Source organism: Salvelinus namaycush, chromosome 18 (genome assembly GCF_016432855.1).
Source record: "Salvelinus namaycush isolate Seneca chromosome 18, SaNama_1.0, whole genome shotgun sequence".
Classification (NCBI taxonomy): Eukaryota; Metazoa; Chordata; class Actinopteri; order Salmoniformes; family Salmonidae; genus Salvelinus; species Salvelinus namaycush.
The window spans coordinates 26180200-26197054 of NC_052324.1; the positions used below are offsets into that span (position 1 = coordinate 26180200).

A 16855-nucleotide genomic window follows, 5' to 3' on the forward strand; every position below is an offset into this window, starting at 1 on the left:
ACAAACAGCAGAGGAATTAAATTTTCAACATGTATTGATCACATCTTTACTAACGCTGAAAAAATTTGCTTGAAAGCAGTATCCAAATCCTTCAGATGTAGTGATCACAATATAGTAGCCATATCTAGGAAATGTTCCAAAGGCTGGGCCTAATATAGTGTATAAGAGGTAATGCAATACGTTTTGTAGTGATTCCTATGTTACTGATGTAAAGAATATCTGTTGGTCTGTGGTGTGTAATGAGGTGCAACCAGATGCTGCACTTGACACATTTGTGAAATTGCTTATCCCAGTTACTAATAATCATGAGCCCATTAGGAAAATGACTGTAAAAACTTAAATCCCCATGGATTGATGAGGAATTGAAAAATTGTATGTTTGAGAGGGATGAGGTAAAATAAATGGCAAATAAGTCTGGCTGCACAACCGATTGGCAAACGTACTGCAAATTAAGAAATCATGTGACTAAACTAAATAAAAATAAACTACACTATGAAACAAAGATAAATTACATAAAGAATGATAGTAAAAAGCTTTGGAGCACCCTATAATACATTTTGGGCAAAAAGGCAAACTCCGCTCCATCATTCATTGAATCAGATGGCTTATTCATCACAAAACCCACTGATATTGCCAACTAATTTAATGATTTTTTTAATTGGTAAAATTAGCAAATGCAGGCATGACAAAACCCATCCAAGAATATCTGACCAAATTATGAAAGACAAGCACTGTAATTTTGAATTCCGTAAAGTGTGGAAGAGGTGAAAAAAGTGTTGTCTATTAACAACTGACAAGCACCCAGGGTCTGACAACTTGGATGGAAAATTACTGAGGAAAATAGCAGATGATATTGCCACTTCTATTTGCCATATATTCAATTTAATCCTACTAGAAAGCGTGTGCCCTCAGGCCTGGAGGAAAGCAAAAGTTATTTCCCTATCCAAGGATAGTAAGGCCCCCTTTACTGGCTCAAATGGCCGACCAATCCGCCTGTTACCAACCCTTTGTAAACTTTTTGAAAAAAAGTGTGTTTGACCAGATACAATGCTATTTTACAGTAAACAAATTGACAACTGACTTTCAGCACGCTTATACGGAAGGACATTCAACAAGCACTGAAGGTACACAAATGACTGATGATTGCCTGAGAGAAATTGATGATAAAAAGATTGTGGGCTGTTTGGTTAGACGAAAAAACGTATGTGTTATGGATTTACAACCGCTGCTATATTGTGGATAAAGAGTTACCTGTCTAACAGAACACAGATCGCTTTCTTTAATGGACGCATCTCCAACATAATCGAGGTAGAATCAGGAATTCCCCAGGACAGCTGTCTAGGCCCAAAACTTTTTCAATCTTTACTAATGACATGCCACTGGCTTTGAGTAAAGCCAGCATGTCTATGTATTCGAATGACTCAACACTATACAGGTCACTACTACAGCGACTGAAATTACTAACACTTAACAAAGAGCTGAACCTGGACTATTGTTCAGTCGTGTAGTCAGACACCCATGCATACCCCGCAAGACATGCCACCAGAGGTCTCTTCACAGTCCCCAAGTCCAGAACAGACTATGGGAGGCGCACAGTACTACATAAAGCAATGACTACATAGAACTCTATTCCACATTAAGTAACTCCTGCCAGCAGTAAAATTTGATTGAAAAAAACTAATAAAAATACACCTTATGGAACAGCGGGGACTGTGAAGCAACACAAACATAAGCACAGACATGCATACAAACGCACAATAACATACGCACTATACACATGGATTTTGTGTTGTGGATATGTGGTAGTAGAGTAGGGGCCTAAGGGCACACACTTAATGTTTTAAAAAATGTATAACTGCCTTAATTTTGCTGGATCCTAGGAAGAGTAGCTGCTGCCTTGGCAGGAACTAAATGGGGATCCATAATAAACCCCAGGAAGAGTAGCTGCTGCCTTGGCAGGAACTAAATGGGGATCCATAATAAACCCCAGGAAGAGTAGCTGCTGCCTTGGCAGGAACTAAATGGGGATGCCTAATAAATACAAATGTGGTGCTAGAAACAACATGGTGGAAGAGGCTGGGGTCTGACCTCTCTCTGTTCGCTGGCGATGGCGATAGTTCCGTCTTTGTTGTATTTGATGGGGGAGCCACCCTCCTGGATGAGGGTACCGTAGCCTGTAGCTGTGAAGAAGGCAGGAACACCCGCACCCCCTGCTCTGATCCTCTCTGCTAGGGTACCCTGGAGGACAGAGGTCATCAATGGCATCATTACTCAAAATCACTGAACCTGGACGTTCAAAACCTCCACCACTAATGCATCTCACTCCCAATAAGTAGAATGGGAAAACTAGTAAAGCAATGAAGTGTGTGTTCGCGTGCGTGTTACCTGTGGCGTTAGCTCCACCTCCAGCTCCCCAGACAGGTACTGCCTCTCAAACTCAACGTTCTCTCCCACATAGGAGGAGATCATCCTCTTGATCTGTTTGGTCTGTAGGAGCAGACCAAGCCCAAAGTTATCCACCCTGCAGGGAGACAAGACAAGTTACAACACACAGGTTACTATGCACAGGTTACTAAGCACTCACACAGTATTGCAACACCTTTAAAAAAAAATAAAGGTTTGTTGTGTTATTCATGGTCTAGCTACTGTGGCGGTGTCGTTTCCGGCTCAGTGAATAAGCTACTGTGGCGGTGTCGTTTCCGGCTCAGTGAATAAGCTACTGTGGCGGTGTCGTTTCCGGCTCAGTGAATAAGCTACTGTGGCGGTGTTGTTTCCGGCTCAGTGAATAAGCTACTGTGGCGGTGTTGTTTCCGGCTCAGTGAATAAGCTACTGTGGCGGTGTCGTTTCCGGCTCAGTGAATAAGCTACTGTGGCGGTGTCGTTTCCGGCTCAGTGAATAAGCTACTGTGGCGGTGTCGTTTCCGGCTCAGTGAATAAGCTACTGTGGCGGTGTCGTTTCCGGCTCAGTGAATAAGCTACTGTGGCGGTGTCGTTTCCGGCTCAGTGAATAAGCTACTGTGGCGGTGTCGTTTCCGGCTCAGTGAATAAGATACTGTGGCGGTGTCGTTTCCGGCTCAGTGAATAAGATACTGTGGCGGTGTCGTTTCCGGCTCAGTGAATAAGCTACTGTGGCGGTGTTGTTTCCGGCTCAGTGAATAAGCTACTGTGGCGGTGTTGTTTCCGGCTCAGTGAATAAGCTACTGTGGCGGTGTTGTTTCCGGCTCAATGAATAAGCTACTGTGGCGGTGTTGTTTCCGGCTCAGTGAATAAGCTACTGTGGCGGTGTTGTTTCCGGCTCAGTGAATAAGCTACTGTGGCGGTGTTGTTTACACGTCAGTGAATAAGCTACTGTGGTGGTGTTGTTTACACGTCAGTGAATAAGCTACTGTGGTGGTGTTGTTTACACGTCAGTGAATAAGCTACTGTGGTGGTGTTGTTTAAGGCTCAGTGAATAAGCTACTGTGGTGGTGTTGTTTCCGGCTCAGTGAATAAGCTACTGTGGTGATGTTGTTTCCGGCTCAGTGAATAAGCTACTGTGGTGGTGTTGTTTCCGGCTCAGTGAATAAGCTACTGTGGTGGTGTTGTTTAAGGCTCAGTGAATAAGCTACTGTGGTGGTGTTGTTTAAGGCTCAGTGAATAAGCTACTGTGGTGGTGTTGTTTCCGGCTCAGTGAATAAGCTACTGTGGTGGTGTTGTTTACACGTCAGTGAATAAGCTACTGTGGTGGTGTTGTTTCCGGCTCAGTGAATAAGCTACTGTGGTGGTGTTGTTTCCGGCTCAGTGAATAAGCTACTGTGGTGGTGTTGTTTACGGCTCAGTGAATAAGCTACTGTGGTGGTGTTGTTTCCGGCTCAGTGAATAAGCTACTGTGGTGGTGTTGTTTACACGTCAGTGAATAAGCTACTGTGGTGGTGTTGTTTCCGGCTCAGTGAATAAGCTACTGTGGTGGTGTTGTTGTTTCCGGCTCAGTGAATAAGCTACTGTGGTGGTGTTGTTGTTTCCGGCTCAGTGAATAAGATACTGTGGTGGTGGTGTTGTTTCCGGCTCAGTGAATAAGCTACTGTGGTGGTGTTGTTGTTTACACATCAGTGAATAAGCTACTGTGGTGGTGTTGTTGTTTACACATCAGTGAATAAGCTACTGTGGTGGTGTTGTTTCCGGCTCAGTGAATAAGCTACTGTGGTGGTGGTGTTGTTTCCGGCTCAGTGAATAAGCTACTGTGGTGGTGTTGTTTCCGGCTCAGTGAATAAGCTACTGTGGTGGTGTTGTTGTTTCCACATCAGTGAATAAGCTACTGTGGTGTTGTTGTTTCCACATCAGTGAATAAGCTACTGTGGTGGTGTTGTTTCCACATCAGTGAATAAGCTACTGTGGTGGTGTTGTTTCCACATCAGTGAATAAGCTACTGTGGTGGTGTTGTTTCCACATCAGTGAATAAGCTACTGTGGTGGTGTTGTTTCCACATCAGTGAATAAGCTACTGTGGTGGTGTTGTTTCCACATCAGTGAATAAGCTACTGTGGTGGTGTTGTTTCCACATCAGTGAATAAGCTACTGTGGTGGTGTTGTTTCCACATCAGTGAATAAGCTACTGTGGTGGTGTTGTTTCCACATCAGTGAATAAGCTACTGTGGTGGTGTTGTTTCCGGCTCAGTGAATAAGCTACTGTGGTGGTGTTGTTTCCGGCTCAGTGAATAAGCTACTGTGGTGGTGTTGTTTCCGGCTCAGTGAATAAGCTACTGTGGTGGTGTTGTTTCCGGCTCAGTGAATAAGCTACTGTGGTGGTGTTGTTTCCGGCTCAGTGAATAAGCTACTGTGGTGGTGTTGTTTCCGGCTCAGTGAATAAGCTACTGTGGTGGTGTTGTTTCCGGCTCAGTGAATAAGCTACTGTGGTGGTGTTGTTTCCGGCTCAGTGAATAAGCTACTGTGGTGGTGTTGTTTCCGGCTCAGTGAATAAGCTACTGTGGTGGTGTTGTTTCCGGCTCAGTGAATAAGCTACTGTGGTGGTGTTGTTTCCGGCTCAGTGAATAAGCTACTGTGGTGGTGTTGTTTCCGGCTCAGTGAATAAGCTACTGTGGTGGTGTTGTTTCCGGCTCAGTGAATAAGCTACTGTGGTGGTGTTGTTTCCGGCTCAGTGAATAAGCTACTGTGGTGGTGTTGTTTCCGGCTCAGTGAATAAGCTACTGTGGTGGTGTTGTTTCCGGCTCAGTGAATAAGCTACTGTGGTGGTGTTGTTTCCGGCTCAGTGAATAAGCTACTGTGGTGGTGTTGTTTACACGTCAGTGAATAAGCTACTGTGGTGGTGTTGTTTACACGTCAGTGAATAAGCTACTGTGGTGGTGTTGTTTACACGTCAGTGAATAAGCTACTGTGGTGGTGTTGTTTACACGTCAGTGAATAAGCTACTGTGGTGGTGTTGTTTCCGGCTCAGTGAATAAGCTACTGTGAATGTTAACCAAGTGCAACGATCTAGTAAAACAGCCTGAAATTAGATTTCAGTTATGAAACTTTCTGCAAAGTGAAAAAGCAGAGCAATGGAGAGGGAATGAATACAATGAAGCTACTGTACGCATTCCCTCTCTCCCTCCCACTGTAGAGTTGATTCCCTTCTCATCTTTCTTCAACTCTCTCCTTCCTCCTCTTTTTATCCCTTCCTTTACTCCATTATGTCTTGTACAGGGCTCACATTACTCCAAAATGGTTACTTAAGGCCACAGGAAGAGGAGGAGCACCAGACCTCTTCCTGACAGGCAGCCAAGCCACAACCATACACAGATACAGAGACACACAGAAACAGCTTGACTTCTGCAGGCAAGGCATAACACGGTCACTTGAGTTTATACTAGGATTGCTTCTTCCATTCTAAGATATAACGAAACATGACTCATCATAAGTGGTTTGGTTGTTGGACTACTTCAGATAGTTACATCTTCCCCACTTCAATGGTCTTTGGGAGTTGAAAGACTGGCGTGAGCTACTGCTGTGAAGAGAGCAGTCACAATGGTTAACAAGGCTGCCTCAAGAGGGTATAGAAACTACCCAATTGCCAAGACGAAGAAAGGCTGGGGCTGCCACAATAGCCTCAGTGTCAGTCATTAACTAATGGAAGTGATCTGGGGTAAATAAAACAATGATGTTTAACTCCAGGTAGCAATGTGTCACCTGCCTTTCTTGTGCCGGAGTGGTGAAACTATAGCTGGTCTAATCTCAACTGTTTCTCTACCCATATAAGCAGTTCACTAAAGACAATTAACAAGTGCAAGACCGAAGTGCATATATTGGCTTCATGAAACTCAGACTACACTAAATACTTAATTTAGGGATAATTAAGATATATTCGTAATGAATGTGAAACCTTGTGCAAAATCATAGTTTACTAATCACATCTCTTTATTCTTACAATCAAATCTAGTGGGATAAAATAGTCTGTGTGAGTTAAAGAAAGATCTCCCAGTCACGCTGCTAATGTTGGGGAAGGTTTGGGACTGGAAAGAACAGGCTTTGTCCTTCACACAACTTCTAGGTCAGCTTACTCACACCATCTAGGCCAAGAATGCTCAGAACACCAACAACACAGTTATCAAGTGCTGTGATACACATCCAATCAGCTTCACTAGGAGATATTGGACAATCATGTCCACTTTAGTTCAGCTAACATAGACAAGTCAGCAGTATACTGCATGACATTGAGAGAGAAAGACAGAGAGACAGAGAGAGAGAGAGCTTTCTGCTCTTATCTTATTATAATTTCCATATCAAACTGTGCAGAACAGATGTACTCCTGTTTCTGAAACAGGGGGGATTGAATGTGCAGCCCACAGCACACACTTCCAAATGAATCTTTATCTCTAAATGTGGAGGAGCAATTTTCAAGAATAATTTATATTGGAGAAATGATAACCCCCACGCACAATGGTCTATGCAATCTTACATTTTCTGTACCTCCAATACAAGTCTGTTGACTGAGAGCTCAACAAACTAAACACAGTTTTTAAGAACTTGGTGTGCAGATGTTTAGACTACTGTGTTTCATGCGGTACTGAGTATTTCACAGTATTCCGCAAGCAGCTCACAAGCAGTTCAAACCCCTCTAGCTGAAGAAATTAGGTCAAAATGGACAGTGTTTTCAATCAAGGGCAGATGCTTCTGACTGCTCCTTCTTCAACACCTGGGCTGAACTCAAACCTTTCCTACAAAATAAAACCCACTGTTTGAACAGTGCTGGCATGAATGTTTAGTGCTTACAACATCTTATGTCATTAAGAGTGTGATGTGTCTGTTGTACAGTAAGTCCATCAGAAGGTTATGGAATTAGAGTAAGACAAAGTTCCCTCCAGTGGGTAAAGTGTCCTCCTATGAAAGCTCAGTGGGTCGCCCTAGTGCACCCGTGAGGTTCCCGTCTCATATAACACCTTACATAAAGGACCCACTGTATCTGAGAAGGAGAGGGAGGGAGAGGGAGGGAGACACAGAGAGAAACAGAGAAACAAAGAGAGCAAGTGAAACAGAGAGAGACTCCACAGAGTTCAGAGAAAAGAAAAGCAGCAGTTCTCATGGTTCTATCATTTCTCTTGCTTCTCCTAAAGTTTCAGTGTTGAGATAACTCTGGAAAGTGTCATTATCTTTTCTATTATGTCTATGGCCTAAAAACCATTCCCTCTCAGATTCCGGACAATTGTCTGACTAGTAGAAATGTCAAATGGCTAATCTGGGTCGAGTATAGGCATGTACACTGACCGTAATAAATCAAAAGGATTTGAACTCTAAAATGACTGGTTCTTCAGGTTTCTGTCAAAGAGATTAGGCATAGATGGATAGATGCAAAGAAAGAGCTGCAGGGGAACGGTCAGTGGATGTCTGCACTCTAAAATTAAACCTGACAGCCAGGAAATTATACCAAATACAAGCCAATGAAATCAGAGAACGGCCTCAAACAAACCAAATGAAATCACTTTACGGCCAAAGGACACACTGGGAGTTCACTTTCTTTTCATTTTCAATATTGTTTCTTGGACATTCACTTTCTTTTTGTTGCTATATTATTTTATCCAGCGCCTGTGGCATGTCTGAGATGTGCTAAATTCATCTCTTTATAAACGAACACACTGAATACCGCTATTATTAGATTCACTGTCCCACAACTGTACATTACAGGTTGCCAATCCCAGGGTTAACAAGATTCACTGGACAAATACCTGAAACATTGACATTAGGCCTACATGTGCAGTTTTAATTCGTAGGGCTAACATGAATTATGTACTGTAACTGGTTGCTTTCTGAAGACAGACAGTTTGTTACAGTCTGTGCACCATCCTTAGAGCGTTGGTCCTACAGCTTAGCCCACGTCTAGCAGGATTATTTCATCCTCACTGATAGCTTGGGGTGAACTAGCCAACCAGTCAGCACAGTGGTCAGTCTCTCCCACTGGTCACTGGTGCAGTTCCTGTAACCCTATGAGTCCAGCTATCGATGATGACATTGGAAACACACATCTCTTCCTCCTCTTTTTTAATACAACACATTGAAACACACAATTTTATGTTGACGTTGGGGTGGTGCAAGAGATGATGAATATGAAGTTAACATACGGAATAATTTTAAGATGATCATTTAGCTATTTTATTTTAAGACACCTTAAGGTATAAAAAAAATATTACAAAATGATTTGATGAAACATTGAATTTGGCTTTACTGCTATTAGAAACGTATTGAATAACACATTCACTAAATGGAACAACAGATGGTCAAAAAAACTTTGTAAAAGGAAGTTTGTTGTGAAGTGTCTGTCCTATATCTGAGAGAAAGATCAGGACACCTTGTTATACACCTTTTTACACCTATATTTTAGGCACTAAACTACTTTCATACATACTTCCATTATTATTATTTTTTACTTGTACAGGGGTATGTTCAGACAAGTCTTGTGTGGCTTGTGTTCGTCCTAGAGCAACATGTACATGTTTGAGAGAGACTCACCTTTCCACAGAAGGGTCATATCAGTGTGTAGCCCAAACTGTTCGGACGCTACAGACAGAAGTTGGCAGATCTGCAGTACCGACCTCAGACGAGTCCCGTGACGCTTTTGGAAGTCGTAGAACAAAATGGAGAATAATATTTTGTAGGCCAAACCGATCAGACGTTTCATGAGAAGACCAATTTTAGGGACTAGTCTCATGGTCTGACGAACACCACTGTGGCTCTGCCAGCTTTCACGGCAGATGCGGAAGGATGCGGTGGGTTGAGACCCATCCAATGCCACGGACATCAACTCTAGGGGGTTAACCATTAGGGGGGTAAAGCATAAAACGGACTTTAGATCAGCAGGGCATCCCCCATGATCCCACGCAGGGCATCCCCCATGATTCCACGCAGGGCATCCCCCATGATTCCACGCAGGGCATCCCCCATGATCCCACGCAGGGCATCCCCCATGATCCCACGCAGGGCATCCCCCATGATCCCACGCAGGGCATCCCCCATGATCCCACGCAGGGCATCTTCTTTACGAAAAACAGTTTAAAATGTTTGATACTATCATGGTTGGAGGCCTGTAATTTAAAACTGATTCTAACTAGCATTAGGAAACACAGGCATTTTCTTAACAGCAGTAAACGAGGGTCGAGATGGAAAATCAATCCATGGTTTTGGGTTACACACAGGCACCTGCATGTGTATGTGCAAACATACGCACACAGACACACACAGAGACAGACAGACACACACACACAGACACACACGCGCACTTACCCAGCATTGTTGCTGACGGCTGTAAGGCTCTTCACGCCAGTCTTTAATAAACTGTTGATAAGGTTCTCTGGAATTCCACACAAACCAAACCCTGGAGAGAGAAACATCAATGTTCACAGTCATTTATATTAATTACTTATTTTCCTTGGAAGACAGAGTGACCCTGTGTAGTTAGGCCTTCCTTACACACAGTGGAAACAAACACAAGCCCAATTCTATTATTATGACCTATGGAATCTGTCGTAGCAGCCCAGTGTGTCTCTGTATGTGTGTGTATATGTGTGTGTGTTGGGGGCAATGACGCAGAATGATTCAGACAGAGCAGCTAAAATTGAGAGCATGGTCCATTATCTATGAACAGCAAACAAGGCAATGTGTGAATGAACATTTCTCCTGTTGAGAAACAGTTTTTACAGAAAAACTAGACTTGGATCATATAACACAAGTGTCTCCCTAGCCTACCTGTAGGAGATACACTACATGACCAAAGGTATGTGGACACCTGCTCGTCGAACATCTCATTCCAAAATCATGGACATAATGGATAATATAATAATAAATAATGGAGTTGGTCCCCCCTTTGCTGCTGTAACAGCCTTCACTCTTCTGGGAAGGCTTTCCATTACATGTTAGAACATTGCTGAGGGGACTTGCTTCCATTCAGCCACAAGAGCATTAGTGAGGTCGGGCACTGATGTTGGGCCATTAGGCCTGGCTCACTGTCGGTGTTCCAAATGAATCCCAAAGCTGTTCGATGGGGTTGAGGTCAGGGCTCTGTGCAGGCCAGTCAAGTTCTTCTAAAGCGATCTCGACAAACCCTTTCTGTATGGACCTCGCTTTGTGCACGGGGCCATTGTTATGCTGAAACAGGAAAGGGCCTTCCCCAAACTGTTGCCGCAAAGTTGGAAGCACATAATCGTCTAGAATGTAATTTTATGCTGTAGAACTAAGAAGCCTAGCCCGAACCATGAAAAACAGCCCCAGACCATTATTCCTCCTCCACCAAACTTTACCGTTGGCACTATGCATTGGGGCAGGTAGCGTTCTCCTGGCATCCGCCAAACCCAGATTCATCCGTTAGACTGCCAGATGGTGAAGCGTGATTCATTACTCAAGACAACGCATGTCCATTGCTCCAGAGTCCAAAGGCAGCGAGCTTTACACCACTCCAACCGATGCTTAGCAATGTGCATGTTAATCTTAGGCTTGTGAGCGGCTGCTTGGTCATGGACACCTATTTCATGAAGGTCCCGATGAACAGTTCTTGTGCTGACGTTGCTTTCAGACGCAGTTTGAAACTCAGTAGTGAGTGTTGCAACCGAGAACAGACGATTTTTACGCGCTACGCACTTCAGCACTAGGCGGTCCCGTTCTGTGAGCTTGTGTGGCCTACCACTTTGCGGCTGAGCCGCTGTTGCACTGAGTCGTTTCCACTTCACAATAACAGCACTTAAAGTTGATGGGCAGCTCTAGCAGGGCAGAAATTTGACGAACTGACTTGTTGGAAAGATGGCATCCTATGACGGTGCCACGTTAAAGTCACTGAGTTCTTCAGTAAGGCCATTCTACTACCAATGTTTGTCTATGGAGATTGCATGCCTGTATGTTCGATTGTATACAGCTGTCAGCAACGGGTGTGGTTGAAATAGCCAAATCCACTAATTTGAAGGGATGTCCACATATTTTTGTATATACAGTACCAGTCAAAAGTTTGGACACACCTACTCATTCAAGGGTTTTTCTTTATTTGTACTATTTTCTACATTGTAAAATAATAGTAAAGACATCAAAACTATACATATGGAATCATATGGAATCATGTAATAAACAAAAAAGTGCTAAATCAAAATATATTTTATGTTTTAGATTCTTCAAAGTAGCCACCCTTCGCATTGATGACAGCTTTGCACACTCTTGGCATTCTCTCTACCAGCTTCATGAGGTAGTCACCAGGAACGCATTTCAATTAACAGGTGTGCTTTGTTAAAAGTTAATTTATGGAATTTCTTAATGCGTTTGAGCCAATCAGTTGTGTTGTGACAAGGTAGGGTTGGGTATACAGAAGATAGCCTTACTTGGTAAAAGACCAAGTCCATATTATGGCAAGAACAGCTCAAATAAGCAAAGAGAAATGACAGTCCATCATTACTTTAAGACACAAAAGTCAGTCAATACGGAAAATTTCAAGAACTTTTGCAGTCGCAAAAACCTTGAAGCACTATAATGAAACTGGCTCTCATGACCGCCACAGGAAAGGAAGACCCAAAGTTACCTGTTGCAAAGGATAAGTTCATTAGAGTTACCAGCCTCAGAAATTGCAGCACAAATAAATGCTTCACAGAGTTCAAGTAACAGACACATCTCAACATCAACTGTTCAGAGGAGACTGCGTGAATCAGGCCTTCATGGTTGAATTGCTGCAAAGAAACCACTACTAAAGGACACCAAAAAGAAGAAGAGACTTGCTTGGGCCAAGAAACATGAGCAATGGACATTAGACCGTTGGAAATATGTCCGCTGTGCCTTTGTGAGACACTGCATATGTGGTTCCCACTGTGAAGCATGGAGGAGGAGGTGTGATGGTGCTTTGCTGGTGACACTGTCTGTGATTTATTTAGAATTCAAGGCACACTTAACCAGCATGTCTACCACAGCATTCTGCAGCGATACGCCATCCCATCTGGTTTGCGCTTAGTGGGACTATAATTTGTTTTTAAACAGGTCAATGACCCAACACACATCCAGGCTGTGTAAGGGCTATTTGACCAAGAAAGAGAGTGATGGAGTGCTACATCAGATGACCTGGCCTCCATAATCACCCGACCTCAACTCAATTGAGATGGTTTGGAATGAGTTGGAACGTAGAGTGAAGGAAAAGCAGCCAACAAGCGCTCAGGATATGTGGGAACTCCTTCAAGACTGTTGAAAACACATTCCAGGTGAAGCTGGTCGAGAGAATGCCAAGCGTGTGCAAAGCTGTCATCAAGGCAAAGGGTGGCTACTTTGAAGAACCTAAAATATATTTTGATTTATTTAACACTTCTTTGGTTACTAGATGATTCCATATGTGTTATTTCATAGTTTTTATGTCCTCACTATTATTCTACAATGAAGAAAATAGTGCAAATAAAGAAAAACGCTTGAATGAATAGGTGTGTCCAAACTTTTGACTGGTACTGTATATGTGTGTGTTGATTGTGATCAGGTAGGTGTGTCCTAACTTTTGACTGGTACAGTCCTGTATAGTGCACGTATTATAAATAACATAATAGCCCCACTTTGCTCTCTGATAGGAGAGGTGAAATTTCCATCATTTTGCTTACACTCCTATCCAATTCTTATGAATCTTAGCATAGCGGTTAAGAGCGTTTGTCCAGTAATCGGAAGGTCGCTGGTTCGAATCCCTGAGCCGACTAGGTGAAAAATCTGTTGACGAGCCCTTGGCAAAGACACTTAACCCTAATTGCTTCTGTAAGTCGCTCTGGATAAGAGAATCTGCTAAATGACTAACATGTACATGTAAATGTCCAGGCGTAAACAGTCTTCAGTGACAGCTGCATTTGCAAGGCATCCCAGCAAAAAGCCCTTTCAGGGCCCAGAGTGAAGTCTTCACTGTCTCCTGATCTTACCTCCCACTAGGATGGTGGCTCCACTGGGGATGTCCTTCACAGCGTCTGTGGGGTCTGAGTAGAACTGTGACTTTCTCTGACTGGAGGTGGAGAAGGAGCAGCCACACATCTGGGGAACACAGAGGAACAGTCCCACAGTTAGACAGTGTGAGAAACTCTGGCAGCATTCAATAATACTTTGCCATATTCAGTACTCTTCTCACAGGTAGATTCACCTACTCTCAGAATAAGATGTGTGCTGGGGAGTAGTGACAAACAAAGATCCAGGAAAAAACAGTGGGAAATTCCACTCTGATCTTTCCACGGTAACGGAATGCCAAACAAAAAAAACATTGATTTCAAAGTTTAACAAATCATACAACTCAGTGTACAAGCACTACTTATTACAATTTACACGGAACATTTAACAAAAACACATTTACTTGAAGAACAGTGCAGATGCTAAGTTTGGTAACAGACGGACGGCACAAACAGCACAATCCGATATTCTGTTACAAAACTTTGCATCTGCACTGTTCTTCAAGTAAATGTGTTTTCATTAAATGTTGTGTGGGAATTGTTAAAATTAGTCCTTGTGCATAGAGTTCTACGGTTTGTTTAACTTTGCGATCATTGGATTTTGTTTGGCATACATTTCATTTCATACAGTTTTTTAATCTTAGTTTCAGCATCACTCTGTTAACGTGGAATTTCCTCAGTGCTAGCATTCCATCACAGGCTGTCGAGTCAAAATCAGCACTTCACATTAAGGGCAGTGAGATAAAAAACCAACACCAATAGTATAGAATGTATTCAGTTACAGCACAGAAAAGATGGACCAGGCAGGCAAAGCACAACAAATAAAGGGGATATGTACAGTTCACAACAGTTTCTCAGCTAGAGTAAGAGTGGCAAGCAGACAGTCTTGAACTGGTTGGATTTTTGGAACTCTGCCAGGAAGCAAATTCCTCCAGCTGAGACCTGGAGAGCAGACGGAGACCCTTTAACCTCATCAAGCCTTTAATTTTCTGCCATTAACCCACCATTCGCTCATCCTTTAACTCCTCTGCTGTAACTAATTATATCCACCGTACTGCACTAGCATAGATGGAAGGTTCACTGGGGGAATGAGGCAGTCTGGTGGATCTGAGAATGTCCCTGACAAAACAACACAGTCCATTATAGGCTAGTTCTTCTAAGCTCTGACATTAGTGACGTGAAATCAACCTCTTGTTATAAATAGAATGAATAGGTCTGCAATCCCCCCCTGATGTAGTTAACGCATTAGTCTGTATTAACCTATGACCAGCTTTAGTTTTCACCCATTATCACACCTTTCACTCTATTATGATCCACCAAAATACTGGGGAGGAACTGTATTCTGGGTGGATTTGTGTCCAAATAGAAGATAGTTCATAATAGTTATTTGACATAAGTGGCTTGATTTTGACCTCAGCTCATATAAAAATTAATTGTCAATAGTGAATCAGCAATTATGACCAATCAAGCCGAGGAAAATGCTCCCAGAAGGAAAAGGAAAACATTTCACAAAATAAGCTTGACTGTTAACCTAGGACCAGCATCTTGTGTTTAGACTGTATAGCCTTGACCTAGACGGAACCTTAACGACCATTAGCTCTGTTTACGGTTATAACCTCCAACAACTTATCTGAGGTCTAACTACAAACTGTACTGTGGCAGCAAAGCCAAACAAAAGCAACTGCATAACATGTGACAAAAGGAGGCCAAAACATAATATAACAGGATTACTGCACACTGAGAGGCCAACTTCTATAGGTGAAGCAATGCACAATAAAATGTATTGAACAACACTAGCATGGCGTCAGACCGTAATTCTCTAAACATTGGGGTGTGTACTGTGTATACTCTCCAATTCACTACTTCTAAAACTGAAATGCAAACACATGATTAAACAATACCCTTATCAGAGAACTGTATACATTAAATATGCTTTATTTTCTATTTCACCACCTGTAGACTATACTTTACAGAGACTGTTCCGCACTGCATTTTTACATGCCTCTACTTCTGGCTGTCCTTAGTGCCCGTGACACGCAAAGGGTCCGGGGGAACTGGGTTGCAACCTGCAGCGCAATGTCAATGACAAACATTCTTAGGCTTATTTGTGTTGCTATGTTGGTAGGGTGAATTCTTTACAGTTTAAAGGAGCATTACGGAGAAAAAAATATATCGGTAGTCAACATCAATAACTTCCAAATATATTCACTAGATATGTTCCCCAATCGATCGTAATATAGCTGGACCTTGTGTAACGGATGTGAAATGGCTAGCTAGGGGACGTACTAAAGTTATACTGTTACACTTGTATCACAGAGACTGGGGGGGTGAGTGAGTGTCTTCAATGGGAACTATCTACTGTAAACATAAAACACATGATACTGGCAAAACAAACAAATGGACACATTAAATTGAAATCCAAGGTCCCTTTCTCAGCCAAGGTCATTTGAGTTTTTATGGGTGACAGAGTAGTGCCTACTGCTAACCACCATATAGGCTACTAAGATACCAGGACGGGAAATAACTCACATGGATCATGGAATGGAAGCATCAGACATCACGAACATTTATGAAAGGGGTCAGTAGTGCTGAGGTATAACATAACGGATCAGTAGCCAAGTATACGCTGATAGTACCCAACAGTAAATGCAAATAATGAATTTTGATTTCAATTGCATTCCAGAGAACAATTTATGGGTTAAAATAGAACGTGCCATATGACACATTCGCACTAACCTGACGTAGCAGGCTTAAAATAAACACTCGCACACAAAAAAAGCAACGCTTCCCAATGTGTCTAACTGGTTGCATGTTTGTATTTGGTCTATTTGGTCATTGACGCATGTCGATACTAACCTTGATCAAGGAATGGGTGAAGTTCAAATTGGATCTGCAGGTGGCAGATAGGTTTTTGAAGAATACATTATCCGCTCGTGATAATACTTTAAGGGCCGCCATGTTTTTGAAGCTAACCAACAGGCTTTTCTAAATGATGAGCAATGTAAGCCGGTTGAGTTATGGCGTGCATGTGTGATCAACCTTCGCAGGAACTCACAGTCCCAGCTGGTAAAATGACACTAAAGCTAGGAGGGGCGGGGCTAGCGGAGAAGGATCAACGCTAGCAAAAGAGGCTCGGCTAGCTCATTATAATTTAACTGTTTAGCGGCTAGAGGCGAGTCCGTAATATAAATACATATATGTCCCCTTTTTTTATATATATATGCCTCTCTCTTCCTCTCGATATTTACTTGTTAATAGATTTTTTCGGCTGGACCTAGTTGACTAAATTTCACTCCATGGTGAAGGAAGTTTCTGATGAACTCCACCAATGGAGTGGAGCAGAGACCAGGCTTTGTGGAATTCAGCTCCAACTACATAGATTCGCCCAAGATCAATACCTTAAAATTAAAAAAATAAACATCCTCTCACTGTCAACTGCGTTTATTTTCAGAAAACTTAACA

General features: G+C 42.7%; 1 protein-coding gene across 2 annotated transcripts in view; it reads right to left on the reverse strand.

Annotated features, from left to right (window-relative positions):
- The window catches only part of LOC120063269 (succinyl-CoA:3-ketoacid coenzyme A transferase 1, mitochondrial-like), a 131757-nt gene extending 115307 nt beyond the window's left edge, over window positions 1-16450 (reverse strand). For both annotated transcript variants that reach the window (XM_039013534.1, XM_039013535.1), the window contains exons 1-5: window positions 16250-16450; window positions 13376-13484; window positions 9747-9837; window positions 2386-2521; window positions 2089-2238 (exon numbers count right to left, since the gene is read on the reverse strand). In XM_039013534.1, coding sequence (XP_038869462.1) covers window positions 2089-2238; window positions 2386-2521; window positions 9747-9837; window positions 13376-13484; window positions 16250-16351 — 588 coding nt within the window. In that variant the 5' untranslated portion in view covers window positions 16352-16450. The remainder of the gene's footprint in view (window positions 1-2088; window positions 2239-2385; window positions 2522-9746; window positions 9838-13375; window positions 13485-16249) is intronic.
- Between the last annotated feature and the right edge of the window lie 405 nt (window positions 16451-16855).